The 17,301-nt window shown below is 41.0% G+C and overlaps 1 protein-coding gene across 1 annotated transcript in view; it reads right to left on the bottom strand.

Annotated features, from left to right (window-relative positions):
• lamb2l (laminin, beta 2-like) overlaps window positions 1-17,301 on the bottom strand; it is an 87,118-nt gene that overhangs the window by 40,156 nt on the left and 29,661 nt on the right. The window contains exon 2 of the mRNA XM_080469520.1: window positions 15,178-15,257. Within this exon, the coding sequence (XP_080325646.1) occupies window positions 15,178-15,235 (58 nt within the window). The 5' untranslated portion in view covers window positions 15,236-15,257. The remainder of the gene's footprint in view (window positions 1-15,177; window positions 15,258-17,301) is intronic.

The following is a 17,301-nucleotide window of genomic DNA, read 5'->3' as shown; positions in this document are numbered from 1 at the left end:
TTTTTTATTTTTCCAAAAAAGAATCACACAAAATTTGGTAAAATTTCACACTTGACCGGCCTGTGAGCCACCTCTTAATATAATTCAACTGGAAAAACATTTTGGGATGTTTATTTGAATGGTATGGTTGGTATGAATGGTTCATTTGAATAATTCTAAGTCACCCCGATAGTATCTGGAGGCCACGGTGTGAAAACTAGTATTATACATGTTGATGAATCAGCAGTATCTGATATTAAAAACAAAATACAAACATCTTTCCCCTATTTATTAATTTACTGCACAGTGGTCACACATACGTCCTGCATATCAAGATAAGCGGGTTCAAACTCACGTGTGACTTTACTTTGCGTAAATCTGAAAACAAAAGTAACTCGTGCAGAGTTTCAGTTACAGTGATGTTAGCGTTAGCTTAGCAAAATAGCATCACTACTAAGTCATAAGACGAGGACGAGTTTGGGAAAATGTAAAAGCTTCCTGCTGCAGGAATCGTGTGTTCTGTTTCTGCCTTTGTTCGTCTGAATAAAAACACTGTGGAGGGTTTTAAGAGTGCACTCTTGTTCTTCAGAAAAGTTGGAGTCTGTTTTCACCAGTTAAACTGCTTTTTAATGGTCTGACACGACTGAGAATAAATCACTAAGAGACCCATAGTGAGTTTTAAAGTATGATGATTACAAATCACCCCATGTCTGCCTGAATAAAAGGAGAGTCTGTGTAATCTGTAATCTACAGTGGACAGGGTGATGTGGGACATGAGATTCTGAGATACCTGGAGACTTTCATCCAGTTGATCTCCAGAAAACAGAAGACTCATGTTGAGGCACGTTGAGGAGGACCTGGCTGCTTTCAGATGGAATTAAAACCTTCTTTACCTGGTCTCTTATCCAATTATCAGTCCCCCAGGATTTCGAGGGCTTCGACGGCCCAAAATCCTTCATTTAGCTGCAGCTTTTCTAGAAAATTGTGAGCAAAGTTGCAGTGTTTTTCTCGTGTTCGCTGTGGTGAAAACAAGTGCAAGTTTTCATGAATAGTTGCGATTTCCCCGTTTTTCACCGTCATTCAATATTGTTTTGGAAAATGAGTAATTAACATTCTGAATTAATTACATACTTTGACTAAAGAAGAAAAACATTGAAACTTGTCCTCTACACCACCTTAACATGAGAAACAAGACTTTACCAGGACTACAAATATGTAATAAAAAAGGCTTTACTGATCCAAAAAGAGATGCAACTGTTGGCGTTCCAGAAGGACACTCAGAAGGACTAAATATATGTGTTTTGTGGACTTGGAGAAGGCCTACTACTGTGTCCTCCGAGATGTGATGTGGGAGATGCTAACGGAGTTTGGAGTAACGGAACCGCTGCGGCCGGTAATCCGGTCTTTGTACTCCGGTGGGAGAGCTGCGTCTATTTTATAGCGTATAGCCAGAGGCATTAAGACGGACTTGTTCAGGGTGGGCACTGGACGCTGGCAGGGTTGCACCTTGTCATCCCCTTTGTTGGTGAGTTCATGATTTTCAGGACGCTCCCTGGTCGCCTCCCTATTGAGGTCTACCTGGCAGGTCCGACAGGGCCGAGGCCCCGAGGTCAATCCAGGACTCTCTGGACAGATTATATCTCTGGCTTGGCCTGGGAGCGACTCTGGGTCCCCCCAGAAGCGCTGGAGGAGGTGTCGGGGGACAGGGATGTCTGGACTTCTCTGCTCTCTGCACTGCCACAGCAACCCCATACAGGTTCAGCTGTTCAAAAGATGGATGGATGAATCAAATTCTAATAAAGCACATTTATCTCATTAACTTCAAATTTTCAGCCTTCACAACAATCATTCACACTTCATAAGTTAAAGGGCGTGGAATCTCACAGCACACACACACACACACACACACACACACACACACACACACACACACACACACACACACACACACACACACACACACACACACACACACACACACACACACACACACACACACACAGGAAATTGACACACTCGTCGCTGCTGACCCCCATAACCAACGAACCAACCCGCTGGTTTAGTGCTGTGGTAGACGTGTGTTTGTGATACACTGCCCCCTGCAGTTTGGGAGCAGCTGCGGCGCGGAGCATAAAGCCACCCACAGTCATCGTGCAGATTCATGCAGAAAGCATCATCCAGCCTTAAAGAGTGCATAAAAATCAAAACGGTCACCCCCACTATTATGTTTTTCTGTCTTCAGGCGTAATCTTGGTTGGTAAGTGTGATGACATGCCGGCATAAATTCAGAAATAGAAAAAGTTTTCTGAAATCACGGTCACAGTCTTGCGACGATTGGTCAAAATAAACAAAAGTTGCAGGGATTGGTTAGAGTTGCAGGCCGTGTTTGAATCACAGGGATTTGTTTAATTTGCATCAATAGTTGTGATCGCAACATCGTGGAATTCTGGAGGGTCTGAGTTGTAGACCAATCGCGTGACAGCGCCGTTGCATATGAAGTCCTACTGATACAAAACTGGAACATCAGTCAAGTTGTCGTGGCGTTATGAGTCAGATTGGGCAAAGTAAGGGCTGCACAATATAACACAACTGTATTGTTGTTAGGAAGTGAACATATGTAACATTCGTATTGCAAAAGAAAAAAAGATATTATTACCTCTGCAAATTGTGAAAAACAAAAGTGAAAGACAGAATCAGTTAATTCACAAGCATTTCGAGATTTGCTCATTTAAGTGTAAGAATAGTCTTTCACGTTTATTTGAGACGTGGTGGTCACAGAGCCAAAGTCAGTACAAGTCAAAACAAGTGCAAAAGCAAATAAATCGATTATCTTTTTAGTTTTACTTTAAGTAATTAATTTGAAGGCCTCAGTCACCTCGAGAAAATATGAAAATCTTTTTTTTTTTTTTTTTTTTTTTTAAGACTATCGCCTTATTGTGTGATTTACTTGTGTACAAGAAACTTTAAAGTTCCAATAATAAGGAGTTTGTTGATTATTCTGACCTGACAATGACTGGTAAGTGAGCACAAATTCAGGATACAAAAGTAGTTTGTTCAAATGGACCAGCTCATGTTTAAGGTTTGCAAAAATCACTGCTGGTCAATTATTCTCAACACACACACACACACACACGCACGCACGCACGCACGCACGCACGCACGCACGCACGCACACACACACACACACACACACACACACAGTGCAGTGGTTCGCTGGTTCAAGTCAAAGATTAAAGTGAAGATTTGTTGGATTCCAGTGAAACATTAACAGCACCTGGCTGGCATTGCTCACACTTCACATACTGTACTTGTGAGGAAACACTGTAATACCACTCAGAATCCTGTGTTCGCGCCCGGCAGTTTAACCATAAAGCACGAGGGAGTAACAGTAAACCAGCAGATAAGGATCAAACACACCCTGGCTAAACATGAAACGCGAGGTACAGCCACATGGAAACCCAACCAGTGATGCACACGTACACAATACAACAAGTGAGTGTATGTTGAAGGGCTGAAGTATTTTCTTATCACATTTAGGAAGCAGGAAACTTTGCACTTTGTTAACGAAGCTGGAGATAGCCCTCAGTGCCCCCACCCTGCTCCTCAAACACTGAAACCCTGAACCTGACCTCACTTCACTGGTATGACTTCACACAGCAGGTTCATTCTCAGGTCAGCAGCAGCAGCATTTTCAAAAAGCTGCGATTTCTGCTGTTTACACACACAGAGATGGAGCGTTTTCCAAAAGTTCCACCTTGGGAGCCGTTTTTAGAGAGCACCGTTGTCGTGTGAACAGACAAAGACATGGAGGTACGCCTCTGCTCTCTTTTTTCTACTGTTCGTGTTGTCGTTGAGGTTTTTTAGGACCAGGAACGACATATCTGCCGGTCATAAGAGTAAACCCCTCCTCTTTTCTGCTCTCAGCCAATCATAGGGGAACTTCTCTCTGTCTAACGGTTGCCAGGGTAACAATGTGACTGACAAGCTTCTAGCCAATATTAATTGTTGTGTCTGATGACTTCACTGAACTTTGGATAACTTTTATGAGCAAATGCACATGAACAGCATAAGAATGAGCATTTCAGTGTCTTTCAACACGTTTCTCTGCTAAAACTCAAACAGTCTCAAACTTGTGGCATTTGGTCTCTTCTCTGCTCCAACCGGTGTGAATCCACCCTAAGATTGAACGCCCCCCTACCTCTTACAACTGGGATTAGATCCAGCGCAGCCCAGGAGCATTAAGTTAGATGAAGCATTATAAATTACAGTAAAGCAAAGTAAACATACTTTATTAATCTCCTTCAATAAATTCCCTTTCCGCTCTGACCAATACCTGGTAGACTCCTGCTTTAACTCAAGTCTGTTTCCTTGTTCCCATTACATTTATCAATTTATATTTTACCTTAAACACTAAATAGAAGTAATGTTACTGTCCTGTTATTAATGGCATGAGCAGAATCTATTCTAAAGATATATAGTTGAGGAGGCATACAGGAAAGTCCTGTGACCTGCCCCAGATGTTCTCTGCATTCAGACATTGTTCACTTCAATATGACGTCCAGCTGACAATGATTATTTTCATAGTGTGTTCATGTATAAAATACACATCACTGCATCTAAAAATGCCCCCAAAGTATTATTTGATGAATTCCTTGTCCATAAATAAAAAAGCCAAATGGCTGTATATAATGAGTCAACATTTCAAATTAAAAGTTGTCAGAAAATGTGAATTAAGAGATTTGGTTTATGAATCATCTGACACAAGAAGATGGTTAACAAGCTAAACCAATTTAAAGGTTGAGCGCGACGGCTTGTGGACAGAAAGTCACATCACAGATAAAGCCTGCTTCAGGACTGTGGCAGTTTCTTGTTTAGTACATCATTCTTCTGTACTCTGGATTATTGTTGGAACTTCTCTATAAAAGTTTGAGTGGATGTTGAATTCAGCCCAAAACACACAACAAAGTGAAGTCATGGTTCTGTAGTCGGTGGTTGTGAAGTTTGACAACACTTCCATGACGCACTGAGCGGCAATGGAACCACACAGACATTAAACCTCAGACGGTGGACAGGATTTATAATGAATGCTGAATTTACTTAAAATATAGATGGGGATCGTATATTGATGGGGATCGTATATGAATTGTCAGAGTATTTTGCTAATTTGTTTTAAACTTTTGTTTCATTAATCTATAAGAGCATTGAACCTATAAATCCATCTCTCGTGTTCAGTTGATCGGGTGTTTCCTCATTCTAGTTCCACTTATAAAGCCTCTTTAGAACGTCATGATAACTGATGTACTCCTGATAATCAGAAGCTGCTAAAATGGAAGTTGGTGGGTGAACTAGGATTCACCATGAATCCCTGACTGCTCTGATCAAGAGTTGGACTTCCCTGCCGAGTCAAGCCGGGACCCAGGTCCATCGCTCAGGAGGCTTTTTGCTCCTTTTTTCCCCATTATTATTTCCAGTCAGCGTTTACCTTCAGCCAGGCACCACCTAATGGCGGAGCGCGGCCCGGGTCCGGACGGACCAACCTCCAGCCCAAACAGAAGGTTACTGACGGAGTACTTCTTTTTCTACAGGTGTTGGTAATTACAAGGCAAAGAGTCGTCTACGCTCACGCTCACCTGTGAAGCAACCTTCTTTTAAAAAAGAAGAAAAAAATACTCGTCTGATATCTGAGAAGTTCGTGCAATGTTTTCCTGTGTGGCCTGTGTGGGCTGTTTTCTCCAGCCCTCTGTGTGGGCTGGAGAAAACTCATCTTGTACTTGGTTTTCATCATAGAGTGTGTACATGGTGTCTTTTTCAAAGTGATTTGTTTTGTTTGCCACAGTTTTTATATTCTATGTAACGTGTCACTTTTTCTACAGAGCAGTCAGTCTATTCATGGATCTACTTTCAGAACAGAACACACTTCTAAGCATCCATCCATCCATCCATCCATCCATCCATCATCCATCCATCCATCCATCCATCCATCCATCCATCCATTCCTGGGTTAACCTCTTTCCAGTAAACCTGTAATAGGAAACAATCTACTTCACCTGGCGGCTCTCAATGTGGAGGAGTGGATGTTGACTCTCTTCTGAATGATCAAGTTCTTCACTGCGAGGGAGCTCACCACCCACCATCCTCTGGAGAAAACTAATTTCAGGTGCTTGGATCTGGCATCTCTTATTATAGTGGGGTGGAATGACTCAAAGTTCAGGTTCATAGGTGAGGGTGGGGATGATGACAGGAGAGCTTAGCTTTACAGCTCAGCTCTCTCTTTAATAATTACGAGGCTCAAACAGCAGCCGCATCACTGCCGCCGCTTGTCGGAAAACGTGGCCGCGTTAGCCATACTTGTTAACACAGAATATTTAAATTTGTCCACCTTGATGAATGGACGGAACGTTCATAACTGGAGAGTGACATCAAGAGACAGACTTCCACAAATCAGGTCAATAAATCACATAAAAGTACCATGCCAAGCTGGAACTATTTTGGGAGATACCCTCTTCAGAATCTGTGATTTCTTTTCCACAAAACAACTGAAACAAGTATGATGGACATTCACAGCAGGAAATGTTTGCTTTCAAAATGACATAGCTTACTTTGTCTATACGACTTTTCTCATCAGTCTTGATTCAGCAATACTTTTTCTAAAGGACGAGTCCGTCATCATCTCAGAACAGGTTCGGTAAAAGCTGTGTTTATTGACCAGAAGGTACATTTGTTGTTTTTTGTTCCTTTTAGATGACGTGAAAACAGCTAATGTACTTTAGATGAGCTAAAAAGGAACTAAAAACAGCTAATGTACTTTAGATGAGCTAAAAAGGAACTAAAAACAGCTAATGTCCCCACTGGTTGATAAACACAGCTTTTATTGAATGTCCTAAAGAAAGCCTGGCCTGATTGTCACGCAGAGAGGACCGTTCTCTACAGACGTCATCAGACTCCAGCTGCTCTGCCAGAGCGTGGCGACAGTGAAAACTACACACACGCCAAGCTCACATACCCCTGGGGCTTCTCTTGTTTATAGGGTTGTGGCAAGAATGTAGAGACAGTGAAGAAGATGTTCATGAGAGCAAAACATTCCAGGTGCCAGAGGGGGGGATGTGATGCAAACACACCTCCCACCACACAAACAAACACACAGAATACCTGGAACAACACCTGTACACAATCTCTTTCCACAGGGCAGCATTCTTCCTGCAGTGAGTAAAACATTTCTCTCGGAGGCTTGGCGGCAGTGTGAGAACATGAAGAATGAGGAGACGCAATCAATGAACTCATTGAAGACACAGCTTTTCCTCAGCCGACGTTAGAACAGCTTTCCACGTTTCCAAACAGCCACTGCTGGTGGACCCGTGCTGATCTGCTCCGTATGCAGACTGGCAGATGAGCACTGGAGAACTACAAATCATATATTGATGCTTGAAAAGTCAGAACTGCACTTTCATTATTTTTTTTATTTCTTTATCTTATTTTGAACAAACAAGAACTGAGACCACTTTCTCCTCCCGAGACAATTTGAGACTTACAACATGACAATTAAACATTATTTTGAAAACAGAAACACCAATAAGTGTTAAAGTTCTGAAAAGTTTTCATGTTAAAAATCTAGAACACGTGTCAAACTCAAGGCCCGCGGACCAAATGTGGCCCGCCACGTTATTTTATGTGGCCCGCGAAGGCTTAAAGGTCTGATTGTACTAAAATAAAATACTGTATTGTTCCCAGTAGACAAGTCTTGGGGTGTGTGTCTATTGGGAACATGTGAGCGCAGGTTCAAACATTCTATAAAATACGATAATTACATGTGCCTTTGTTGACACGGAAGTAGTTCTGCACTAGTGCATATCCAGATTAAGATGTTCCCCACGCCGAACCGACAGCGGACAACCCCTCGTGAGAAACTGTACGCGGCGGCGAGCGGCGAACAGGCGAACAGGCGAAAGATGTAAATTTGCAGTTTTGCCACAATCTGGCACATTTACAATTCGTGTACGATTTGTATATGATTGTTTATTATTGTGTGTTGTCCCGATCAAATGAATAAATAAATATTATATTACCATTTGATTGCAGTGTATAAACACCAATGCAATTTTCCACAAGTAGACTTGAGAAATATAAACCATCTCAAAATGTCCAGGAAGAGAAAACTTGATGCAGATGAAAGGATGTTTGATGAACGAAGGGAGGAGAAGACATGTTTGTGCTTCAAGGAGAAAAACGGTTTGTCTTTAGTGTTCTGAGGCGTGTCGGTTGTCAAAGAGTAAAATATAAGTCCACATTTTGACACCAAGTACGGAGGGAAGTATGACAAAGTTAGACTGAACAGAGCAACCAGCAAATATATTTTTTTATATCTATGAAAATGCAAATATAATATCTAGAATATGAATAAGTAATAAAGTCAGAGTTATTTAAAATGGAGGACTAGTTACATTTATTTTACATTATATTTGTTTACATTTAGTTACATTTATACTGTCTTACAGTTACATTTGGCCCTTTGAGGGCAGCCATGATGCTGACGTGAACCTCGGTGGAAATGAGTTTGACACTCCTGATCTAGAAGAAAACTGTAAGAGAGACTTTGGGGAAAGAAACACTTTACAAAAAAGTAATTTGATTTGTTTGGAGGAGGAATATGTTTTTTAAATGTTATTACCACACCAAGAGGTAAGAAAATCTTGATTATTGTATCAGTTGTAAAGTTTATACTGGGACGTGACTGGAGATGAGTTCAGGTTGCATCAGGACATCAACAACACATCATCAGGAGAGTAAAACTAACCTGTCACACGTCTTAACTTAGCTCACCATCCCTTCAGTGTGGGAACATCCAACACTCGGTGAATTCTCCTTCACAATGATGAGCAGAGCCACTTCCAATGACCAACTAACAGACTGATCAGAGTGTTGCACTGTGAAGCACCAAGCAGTCAATTCATTGTCATGTGAGTTCAAATTAGATTTGGTCATCGAGCCACCAATACTGTAACATACTTCAACACTGCTGGAGGACAACTACTGATTTCTATAAAAGACACGGGCAGAAACAGATCATGTGTAAGACCACAGGTCACTCAGGAACTTCATCCTCTACATGCTGCATACGCCTCAATGTGCCGGGTCCGTATATGAGGGTCTTTTGACTTTTCGAGAACATTTAACGCTGTTCTGCCCTTCATGCTGAGAGAAGAACCCAGGCTCTGCCGACACAACAGCGCCGTTTTGTGTAACTGCTTCGTTTGTGGACGGTCATCCACACAGCGCAGCATTTTTTTCAGAACAGGTTCCAGCGTGGAGAACTTTAAAAACACGAGCGTGGTGATGAAGTGTCGATGGGCAAGGCGCACATTCGCTCGAAACGATGATGTCATCGCCCCACGCCTTGACCCAATAATCCCACGATCCTCTCCACGATGACCCTTAACAACAACAACAATGGACGACCTGCTGCAGGTCGAGATGCAGAAGCTTCTAATGCCAGTTGGTTTAATAAGGCCAGATGTCGGACTTGTCGGTTTCTCCATTTTTGCTCGTGGTCTTCTTCTCCAGTCTTGGTTTATTTCTGTGGCAGAGTTACAGCGCCACCGATAGGCTTGGCATATGTACTACATCGTTTTGAGTCATTTACATAATGTCACATGGACAGGAAACTTTTTAAGAACGACGGGGAGAAAAAAGAGAGTTTGGACAAGACCCCAGCATTATGGTGGAGACTCCGTCCTGAACTGCTTGGGTCATGGACTCGCGAACAGCAAGGCTACCGTTTGTCAGGCTGGGGATCTATACATGTGTGAGACACTGCAGTGCAGCACAGGGGTTCCTCAGAGAACTGTTCTAGCCACACCCTGTTCATTCTGTTCACATGGGACTTTTATTACAACTCAGAGTCCTGCCACATTCAGAAGTGTTCTAATGGTACAGCTGTTGAGGTTTGTATGCGGGATGGACAGGAGAAGTACAGGAATCCTTCACTGACTGGACACGTAACGACGTTCTCCTCATCAACACCAAGGAGCTGGTGGTGGACGTCAGGAGAACAAAGCCCCCCAGTCAGCCTGTTCTCAGCTGTGGAGCCAGTACAGACTCAAAAACACTTGGTGTGTCCTGGATAGTAGGGGGTCAGGTCTTGGTCTGCAAACACAGGAGCCATCTTCAAGAATCGACAGAGCTGATTGGTTTTTCTCAGGAGGCTCATGTCGTCTGGAGTCTGGAGTGAGCTACTGAGCATGGTAGACAGCGCCATGTTCTACGCTGCAGTTGGGATGGAGGGCTCAGAGAAGAACTACCAACGCTGGAGAAGCTCATCAAAAAAGCTGGCTGAGTAACTACAAAGAGTCTGGACTGTTGGAAGTGTGGTAGAGGATTGCACGAGCGTCAGGTTAAAGCTATTATAAATCGATGCTAACGTCCTCTGCACAGTCTCAATGCGCTGTAGGACTGAGAGGTTCAGGACATCCTTTGTCTCCCGTGCCATCAGGCAATATAGTAACCGGAAACATCATTGTGTGAAGTGTCAGCTACTTGTGCTGCCGCTCTAATTCTGTATTCTATCTTACTTTTTAATGCTGTCGTGATTGTAACTATGAATTATTATTATTAGTAGAGCTGCTGGACGCCTTGAATTCCCCCCCCTGGAGATGAATAAAGTATTTTCTATGTCTCTGCTATATATATATCTATTTGATGCCATCCATATTCATTCATTCATTGTGAGACTGAAACCGACTCAAGCTCATCGTTACTGGAGTTGACAGTTTCTGGGCCCACACACATGAATGCAGCCCTGTTAATAATCAACACACAGACTGACCCAGATACCTGAGTGAAGTTAGGAAGGGCAATTACAGTCTATGTTATCAGTTTCTACTTCCCTGTGTACACAGACCACAGTCTTCTTTTAACTTGATACTTTCATAAAATAGTCCTGAGCAAAATGAGAACAAATTAATACGAAGGAGCACAACAAACACACCTCACCAGTGGAACAAAGCTTATTAAACAATTGTTGTGTGTTGCGCGCATGTCTGTGTGAATGCGGCTGCAAGATCAAACTCTACTGTCAGTATCCAGTCATTCAATCCGCATTCCACAAATATCTCAGATTCCCAATCCTGTGAGCGAACCTGATAATCCCAGAGTTTGAACAAGCACGTAGGACCTATTGTCACGAGGCAGACGGAGCTGCTCTGATGATTAAAAGCTGACACACAGTGCAAGGTACACATTCATGGCCAGACTATTGAAGAAAGCAAGAAAACCGCACCTCCTGATGAAGAATGGTTTGCGTTTTAGTGCAAATTCCAAATACAGGTAGAATCTCTGTCGTGGGGACCCGATAACAATTGACACCCTGTACCAAGCGGACGAATCGGGACAGGTTTTTAACTGTTAATGTGCCTAAATGAGCAGACAGAATACCAAACATGGACACCGGACAGGTTTTCCAGGCAAATTTCAAGTGGAGCGAAACAAATACGGCCAAAATACTACAAGTTTCAATGTCTATTTTACTGATATCTGTGATATTAGATTTGTTTGCCTGACCAGGAAGTGCATGTAGGGAGCGATTTGACTTTTTCTTTTTTGAGCAAAAACAAATATTACCGAGTGTATATAGAGAGTCCCGAATCCGTCTCCAGCAGGCCAGGACAGGACAGCATATGGCAGCTCATGAAATAGTCAGGGAACGTAATGTATTGATTGGTGTCCAGGGACACGTGTCTTCTATCGCAGACTTCCTTGATCCAGGGTCGGCGGAGCAACATGGTGTCAGGATGTAGGACTGATAAACATTACTGTATGTTTCTGTAAAAATTACTCGGTAAATAAGATCTGAGATGAAGTTGCGTCTGATAATTGTGGCAATTGATGCTGTACACATTTCCTATGTTATATATATCTATGATATACATGACGTTCCATTTGCTTTACATGTTTTTTTTTCTTTTTCAGTTGTAAGTATTTGTAGATATCATTGTTTGAATATTCATTTTTAACATTTCTTTTTTACCTTTATGATGTATATAATTTATTCTGTGTACATATCTTTGTTTCATCCATAATATATTTGATGTTTGGTTCATTCAATAACAACTGGTTGTACAATTATTTGTCTGAAGAGTGGACTCCTGTCTTCCAGGGACACTTCCTCTTGGATTTTAGGGAGTCATTTCATCACAGGTTTTACTTATTCTCTTTTTGTTCATGAAAAACAAGCCACTGTGTTTGCTACTATGCTAAACCAACATGTTGTATTTTAAAACTCAGAGCCACAAGAGCCATTGATGAAGAAGTTGTTTTAGTTTACTTTATTCCCATTTAGCATTTGGTGATGACAACAGGATCAATGACAGCTGAAGCCGTCTCTACCTAACGACATAACAAACAGTTTTGTACCACTCTAGTTCTCATAGTGTGAACATCAAGTCAAATGTTTTGTCACATGTCACTGAAGTTGTTTTTAAGCTTATTTTCTGTTTGAATAAACTATAAAAAAAAAAAAGCACAGTAGTTCGCAGAGAGGATTCAGGTTTTAAGCGCGCACACTGTGAAATGAAAAGTGCAGATACTTTCATATTTTTCTCCCTACAGAGACAACTGTATATACCAGCAGTGTTGGTAATACATTTTATATTATTAGTTTTGAAAGAAATTACTTACATTACAATATTAATGTCTCTGAATTCTAATGCCGTACACTAATTTTGAATTTACTTTTGAGTTACTTTCACTAAAATAATCACAGAAATATGACTAGGTATTTTAAATAGCTATAATTGAATTTATTAATAATGACAGCAGGCTCCTAAAACTACTAACAACTTCCTATAATAGACACAGCAAAGACTAATGGTGCAATACAATAAGTAACAACGACCGTCACAATCTTGTCAACAGACAAAAGATCAGTCTGCTAAAAGATAATAGAGAGGCTGCAGAAAGTCTCGACGAATTCATATACAGTATAACACAACAGAACTACAGCCACTATAATGAAACCTACTGCCTGATGACATGACGAGACACACAATCTCTTTATCTGTTTTCTTTCTATTATTCATCCTCTCATGAATGAAGCTCACAGCACAAAGACGACATGCACTGAATGAACATAACTTATGCTTTACCAACAAACAAGACCAGCCATTTTTACTGTGTATTCTTTAAAATACAGTATCACACACATCAAGAGAAGTGCCATCAAAGCAGGTTTAATCATTTGATCCTTAAACTTCACACACAAGCACACACACTGAATATTGTCCATACCTAAGGTCCGTAGTTCCACAGTGCAGTAGTTTGACCAAATCCATGACAATGTCTAGTAATGAAACTTAGAATCCACCACAGAGAAGCAAACCTCATCAATATACCAATAAACTGTTCAGACTGTTCACTGATTAGACAAGAATGTTTAAAAAAGTATGGAAAAGTATTTTTTGTCAAACCAAGTACTTTAATATGATCAGCAGGATCCTGTTGATGGTTAAGTAGAGTTGCATTGTTCTATAGTACATTAGAGTGAATTTATTGAATTTTAGGACTAATATAAAAGGTGAAGAAACCTTTTTATATCAAACCAAGTGTTGTAGTCTGATCAGCAGCAGGCAAGTGAAGCTGCAGTGATGTTGGCGACGCTGCAATGAATACAAGTAACGTTTAGAGATTTTTGCAGCCTCTGTCTTCACTGCTGCAGCGGTTTGTAATTTGCAGACGGTGCGCAGTGGACATGCAGCTGGCTGCTCATAGAGATCAACGTTATTTCCGCCGCTCCAAAGACAGATAGTTTTCATAAAAATAAGCTTGGAGTACATCACCTACCTCACACGGATGGGAAAGAAGTTGAGGACGTCACGTCTAAAGAGTTATTGAAGCCGAAAGTCTGAATCCGTCCAACCTTCCTGAAGAGTTTCCTCACACACAGATTACACTTCACTTCACTATTCTTGTCCTTTTCTATGACCAACTGAAGTTTTTCCATCTCCCAAATGTAGAATCAGTGTGTGTTAATGAATTCCAGCAGCAGGAAATGCCTCTTACTCAGATTTCTTTATTCTTTACCGCGTTGTTTTTTTAAATTCTTACACCCAATAGTGTTAAATCGCATAGTAACGCTCGTTACTGAGATTGTAACGAGAATTATATTTACCTTTTTTTTTTAAGTAATGCGTTATATTACTGTGTTAATAAAGTTACTGTAACTGTTACTTTTTTAATGCGTTACTCCCAACTTTGTACAGCAGTTTAACATAATTATTATCGTTCAAGATTCTGCTTCCATGTCATTTTAGCGAAACTAAGACAGGTCTATTCTAACAAAAAGGCTTCAAGTCCCATAGATTACACAGTCATGTACAAATATAAGTCCTGTCATTAGCCTGCATAAAAAACCTAGGAATCCAACAGAAAAACTAATCCTCCAGCAGCAGAGTCAGAAAACAGAGGCAGAGATCATTTATCCTGAATGTTTCTTCTGCTTGGTAAAATGCAGCGTTCAACAGCAAAAACTAATTCAACTCATCCGAGCAGCATATCTGTTTAACTAGAACAGTCTGCAAGCTTTACCACCAAAACAAACACTTTTTTTTTTAAGTTTAACCTTACAAACATTGAGCTTATAAACCAGAATATTGCAATTCTATAATCAACAAACATTTTATCACAGTTTTATTTTACAGTGGGGAAGAAAAGCACAGAATTGAATGATACTAATGAATAACAGATTTGCAGATGTAAAAACATACTTAATTAATAAAGCACAGAGATATACAGGCCTATTGAAGACTTTGAAAATAAAAAGTAAATAAAAAGTAAGACTTTCTGAAAGGAGAGTAATGAACATCTAATCCAAAGAGTCAGAAAAATCAGGAGCTATGATTTATATTTTAACTCATCACGTATTGATCAATCATTTAATTTAACTGCACTTAAATAATACATAAAATGAACAAAAAGTATTGATTTTGCAAAAGCATCAGGGAGTCACTATGGAGGTAACGAATCTTCCCACAAGAACAAACAAAATGACCTTGAACCTTGAAATGTGGCTCCTTTTTAAGACCATATCAGCTAAAATCCTGTTAGGGATGCATTAGCCGCTGCAGGCTTTCTAAGTCACCTCAGCTTCAGCATTTCTCACAAGCAGCCGGCCAGCTGACCTCAACGGTTAAAACGGCGATGCGTACTCACTCAGCACGAGGAGGCTCAGATGTGAAGTCATGATGTGCATCAGGTTGCCCGGACACATGGACGCCAGGCGGTCTCTCTGGCTGAAACACACACAAACACACTCTTGAGTGTGACAAAGAGATCAATAAAACCTGTGGAGAGGCCTCGTATAGCTGTCAGAGGAATGACGAGGCAGGTTCATCATGGTGGGGAGTCTATTTCTCTCCAGACTTCTTGTTTCCCAGCACGCAAAGCTGATTTCTCCAAGACGCGGGGTGATGATAGCAGATGGTACAAGTCCTTCACAGGGCTGTTATTTAGTCATAATAAAGGATTTCACAGGTGCTGTAGTGATAGTTGACACTGAGAAAAAGAAAACCTTCAAAATTAAGCCCTTTTGTTCCCTTATTTTCAAGGACAGACACAAAAATGTCTTGTATATTCAGGCTGCACAAACACAGTAATGTGCTCACTGAATGGGACTGTGTGTGTGTGTGTGTGTGTGTGTGTGTGTGTGTGTGTGTGTGTGTGTGTGTGTGTGTAGCGCTGTGAGAAGGTGGGAGAGCGGCAGTGAATGAAAGGATCTTCTGCATTAAAAAAAAAAAAAGCAGCATGTCGCAGTCAGACCTGCATTTGTACTCTCAGTAAATCACTTAAATGAGCGGAGGACAAAGTTTTGTCGTCTATTCAAAACGACAAACCAGAGGTCACTCCTTTTTAAAGCACTTCTGAAATAGCTTAACCTCGCTGGCTAATCCAGGTCTGCATTTTAAAGCTGGCTGCTGCAAAGCCTTTGTCACAGTCAGCTTGGCCACGAGGGGGAAATGTTACACTGGGGGGGTGGGGGGTTTGGGGGGGGGGGGGCATCGACATCGAGGGACAAGGTATTCGCTTTACTTTTTAATAATAACATCCCAAACCAAAGGGTGAGAAGTGGCAGGCCTCTGCAGGATTACTGCTGAATTGAATATAACATTTTATGATTTTAACATACGACTCAAACTCCAAAAATAAAAGACAGCCTTCACATGTACATTACAGGCCTGGTAGATTTACATACTAACTCAAATAAACGAATAAATGTCCTCACAATTGTTCATTCAAAATTCAGGCCTGACAAATTGTTTAACTGTTTGTTAACGCTACAAAAATAAGTATGCAAATTGGTGTTTACATGAGGCTGCGGTGCCACAGTTTGAAGAAAGTCATCAATCAGTGCAAGAGGCAACTCCAGATATGATCTCCAGAGGTCTGCCAGTCTCTAAGGAAAGCCTGGTGTCAGCATGGACCGCGGAGGAGCCCAACAACAATGTGATGAAGGAGACACTCGTGAGCAAGACATCCGGGAGAGACTTCAGAAGTCCAGGAGGTCCACACCAACAACTGCAGAAGATTGAGGGCAAGAATTGCTCGCCATCACGTCGGGTGAATATGCCATGCATCTCTTTTACCAATAAAAGAGGAAAGACACAGAGAACTGTAAGACTTTAATATTAAAGTCACACAGAACTGCCAAAGGTTGATATCAACCTATATATAGGCTTTCCCCTACTCCGAGACACTCTGACCATCTCTTCACAGGGTCATTTGGGAAAGACTTCTACCTTGGAGCCTATTTTTTAATTTACTGTTCATTGTGTTCTCGGTTCCTCTTGTTCAAAGTTCTTGTTCACTCAGAGAGTAGACCAACGTTGGCATTTTTAATATTTTTTTTTGACATCTTATATTTTTGGTTCATAACAGATGAATCGCAGTTTAGTAAAGTGGAGCTCTTTCAACGTAAACGGGCTTACTAACCCAGGAAAACGTAGCAGAATCTCATCTAAAGTATAAAAGGATCAAGCACAAAGAGTATATCTACAAGAAACCCATTTGGATAATATTAAACATGAGAAATTAAAAAGATTTGAATTTACAAATATCTTTTCCTCATCATATAAATCTGTCCGTAGACGAGGCTTTGCAATCCTTATTTCAAATAAATTACATTTTGAGAAGACATTTGAGTTGAAAGACAAAGAGGGAAGATTCATATTAGTAAGAGGGAATATAGATGATAATCCAGTCACTTTAATGAATGTCTACACTCCTCCTGGGAGCAACCTGGGTTTTTACTAAAAAATCATTAATATGATGGAAACTGAA

The sequence above is a fragment of the Lipophrys pholis genome (genome assembly GCF_963383615.2).
Source record: "Lipophrys pholis genome assembly, chromosome: 8".
Classification (NCBI taxonomy): Eukaryota; Metazoa; Chordata; class Actinopteri; order Blenniiformes; family Blenniidae; genus Lipophrys; species Lipophrys pholis.
Note: the sequence above shows the minus strand (reverse complement) of the source record. Positions and strands in the feature narration are given on the sequence as shown.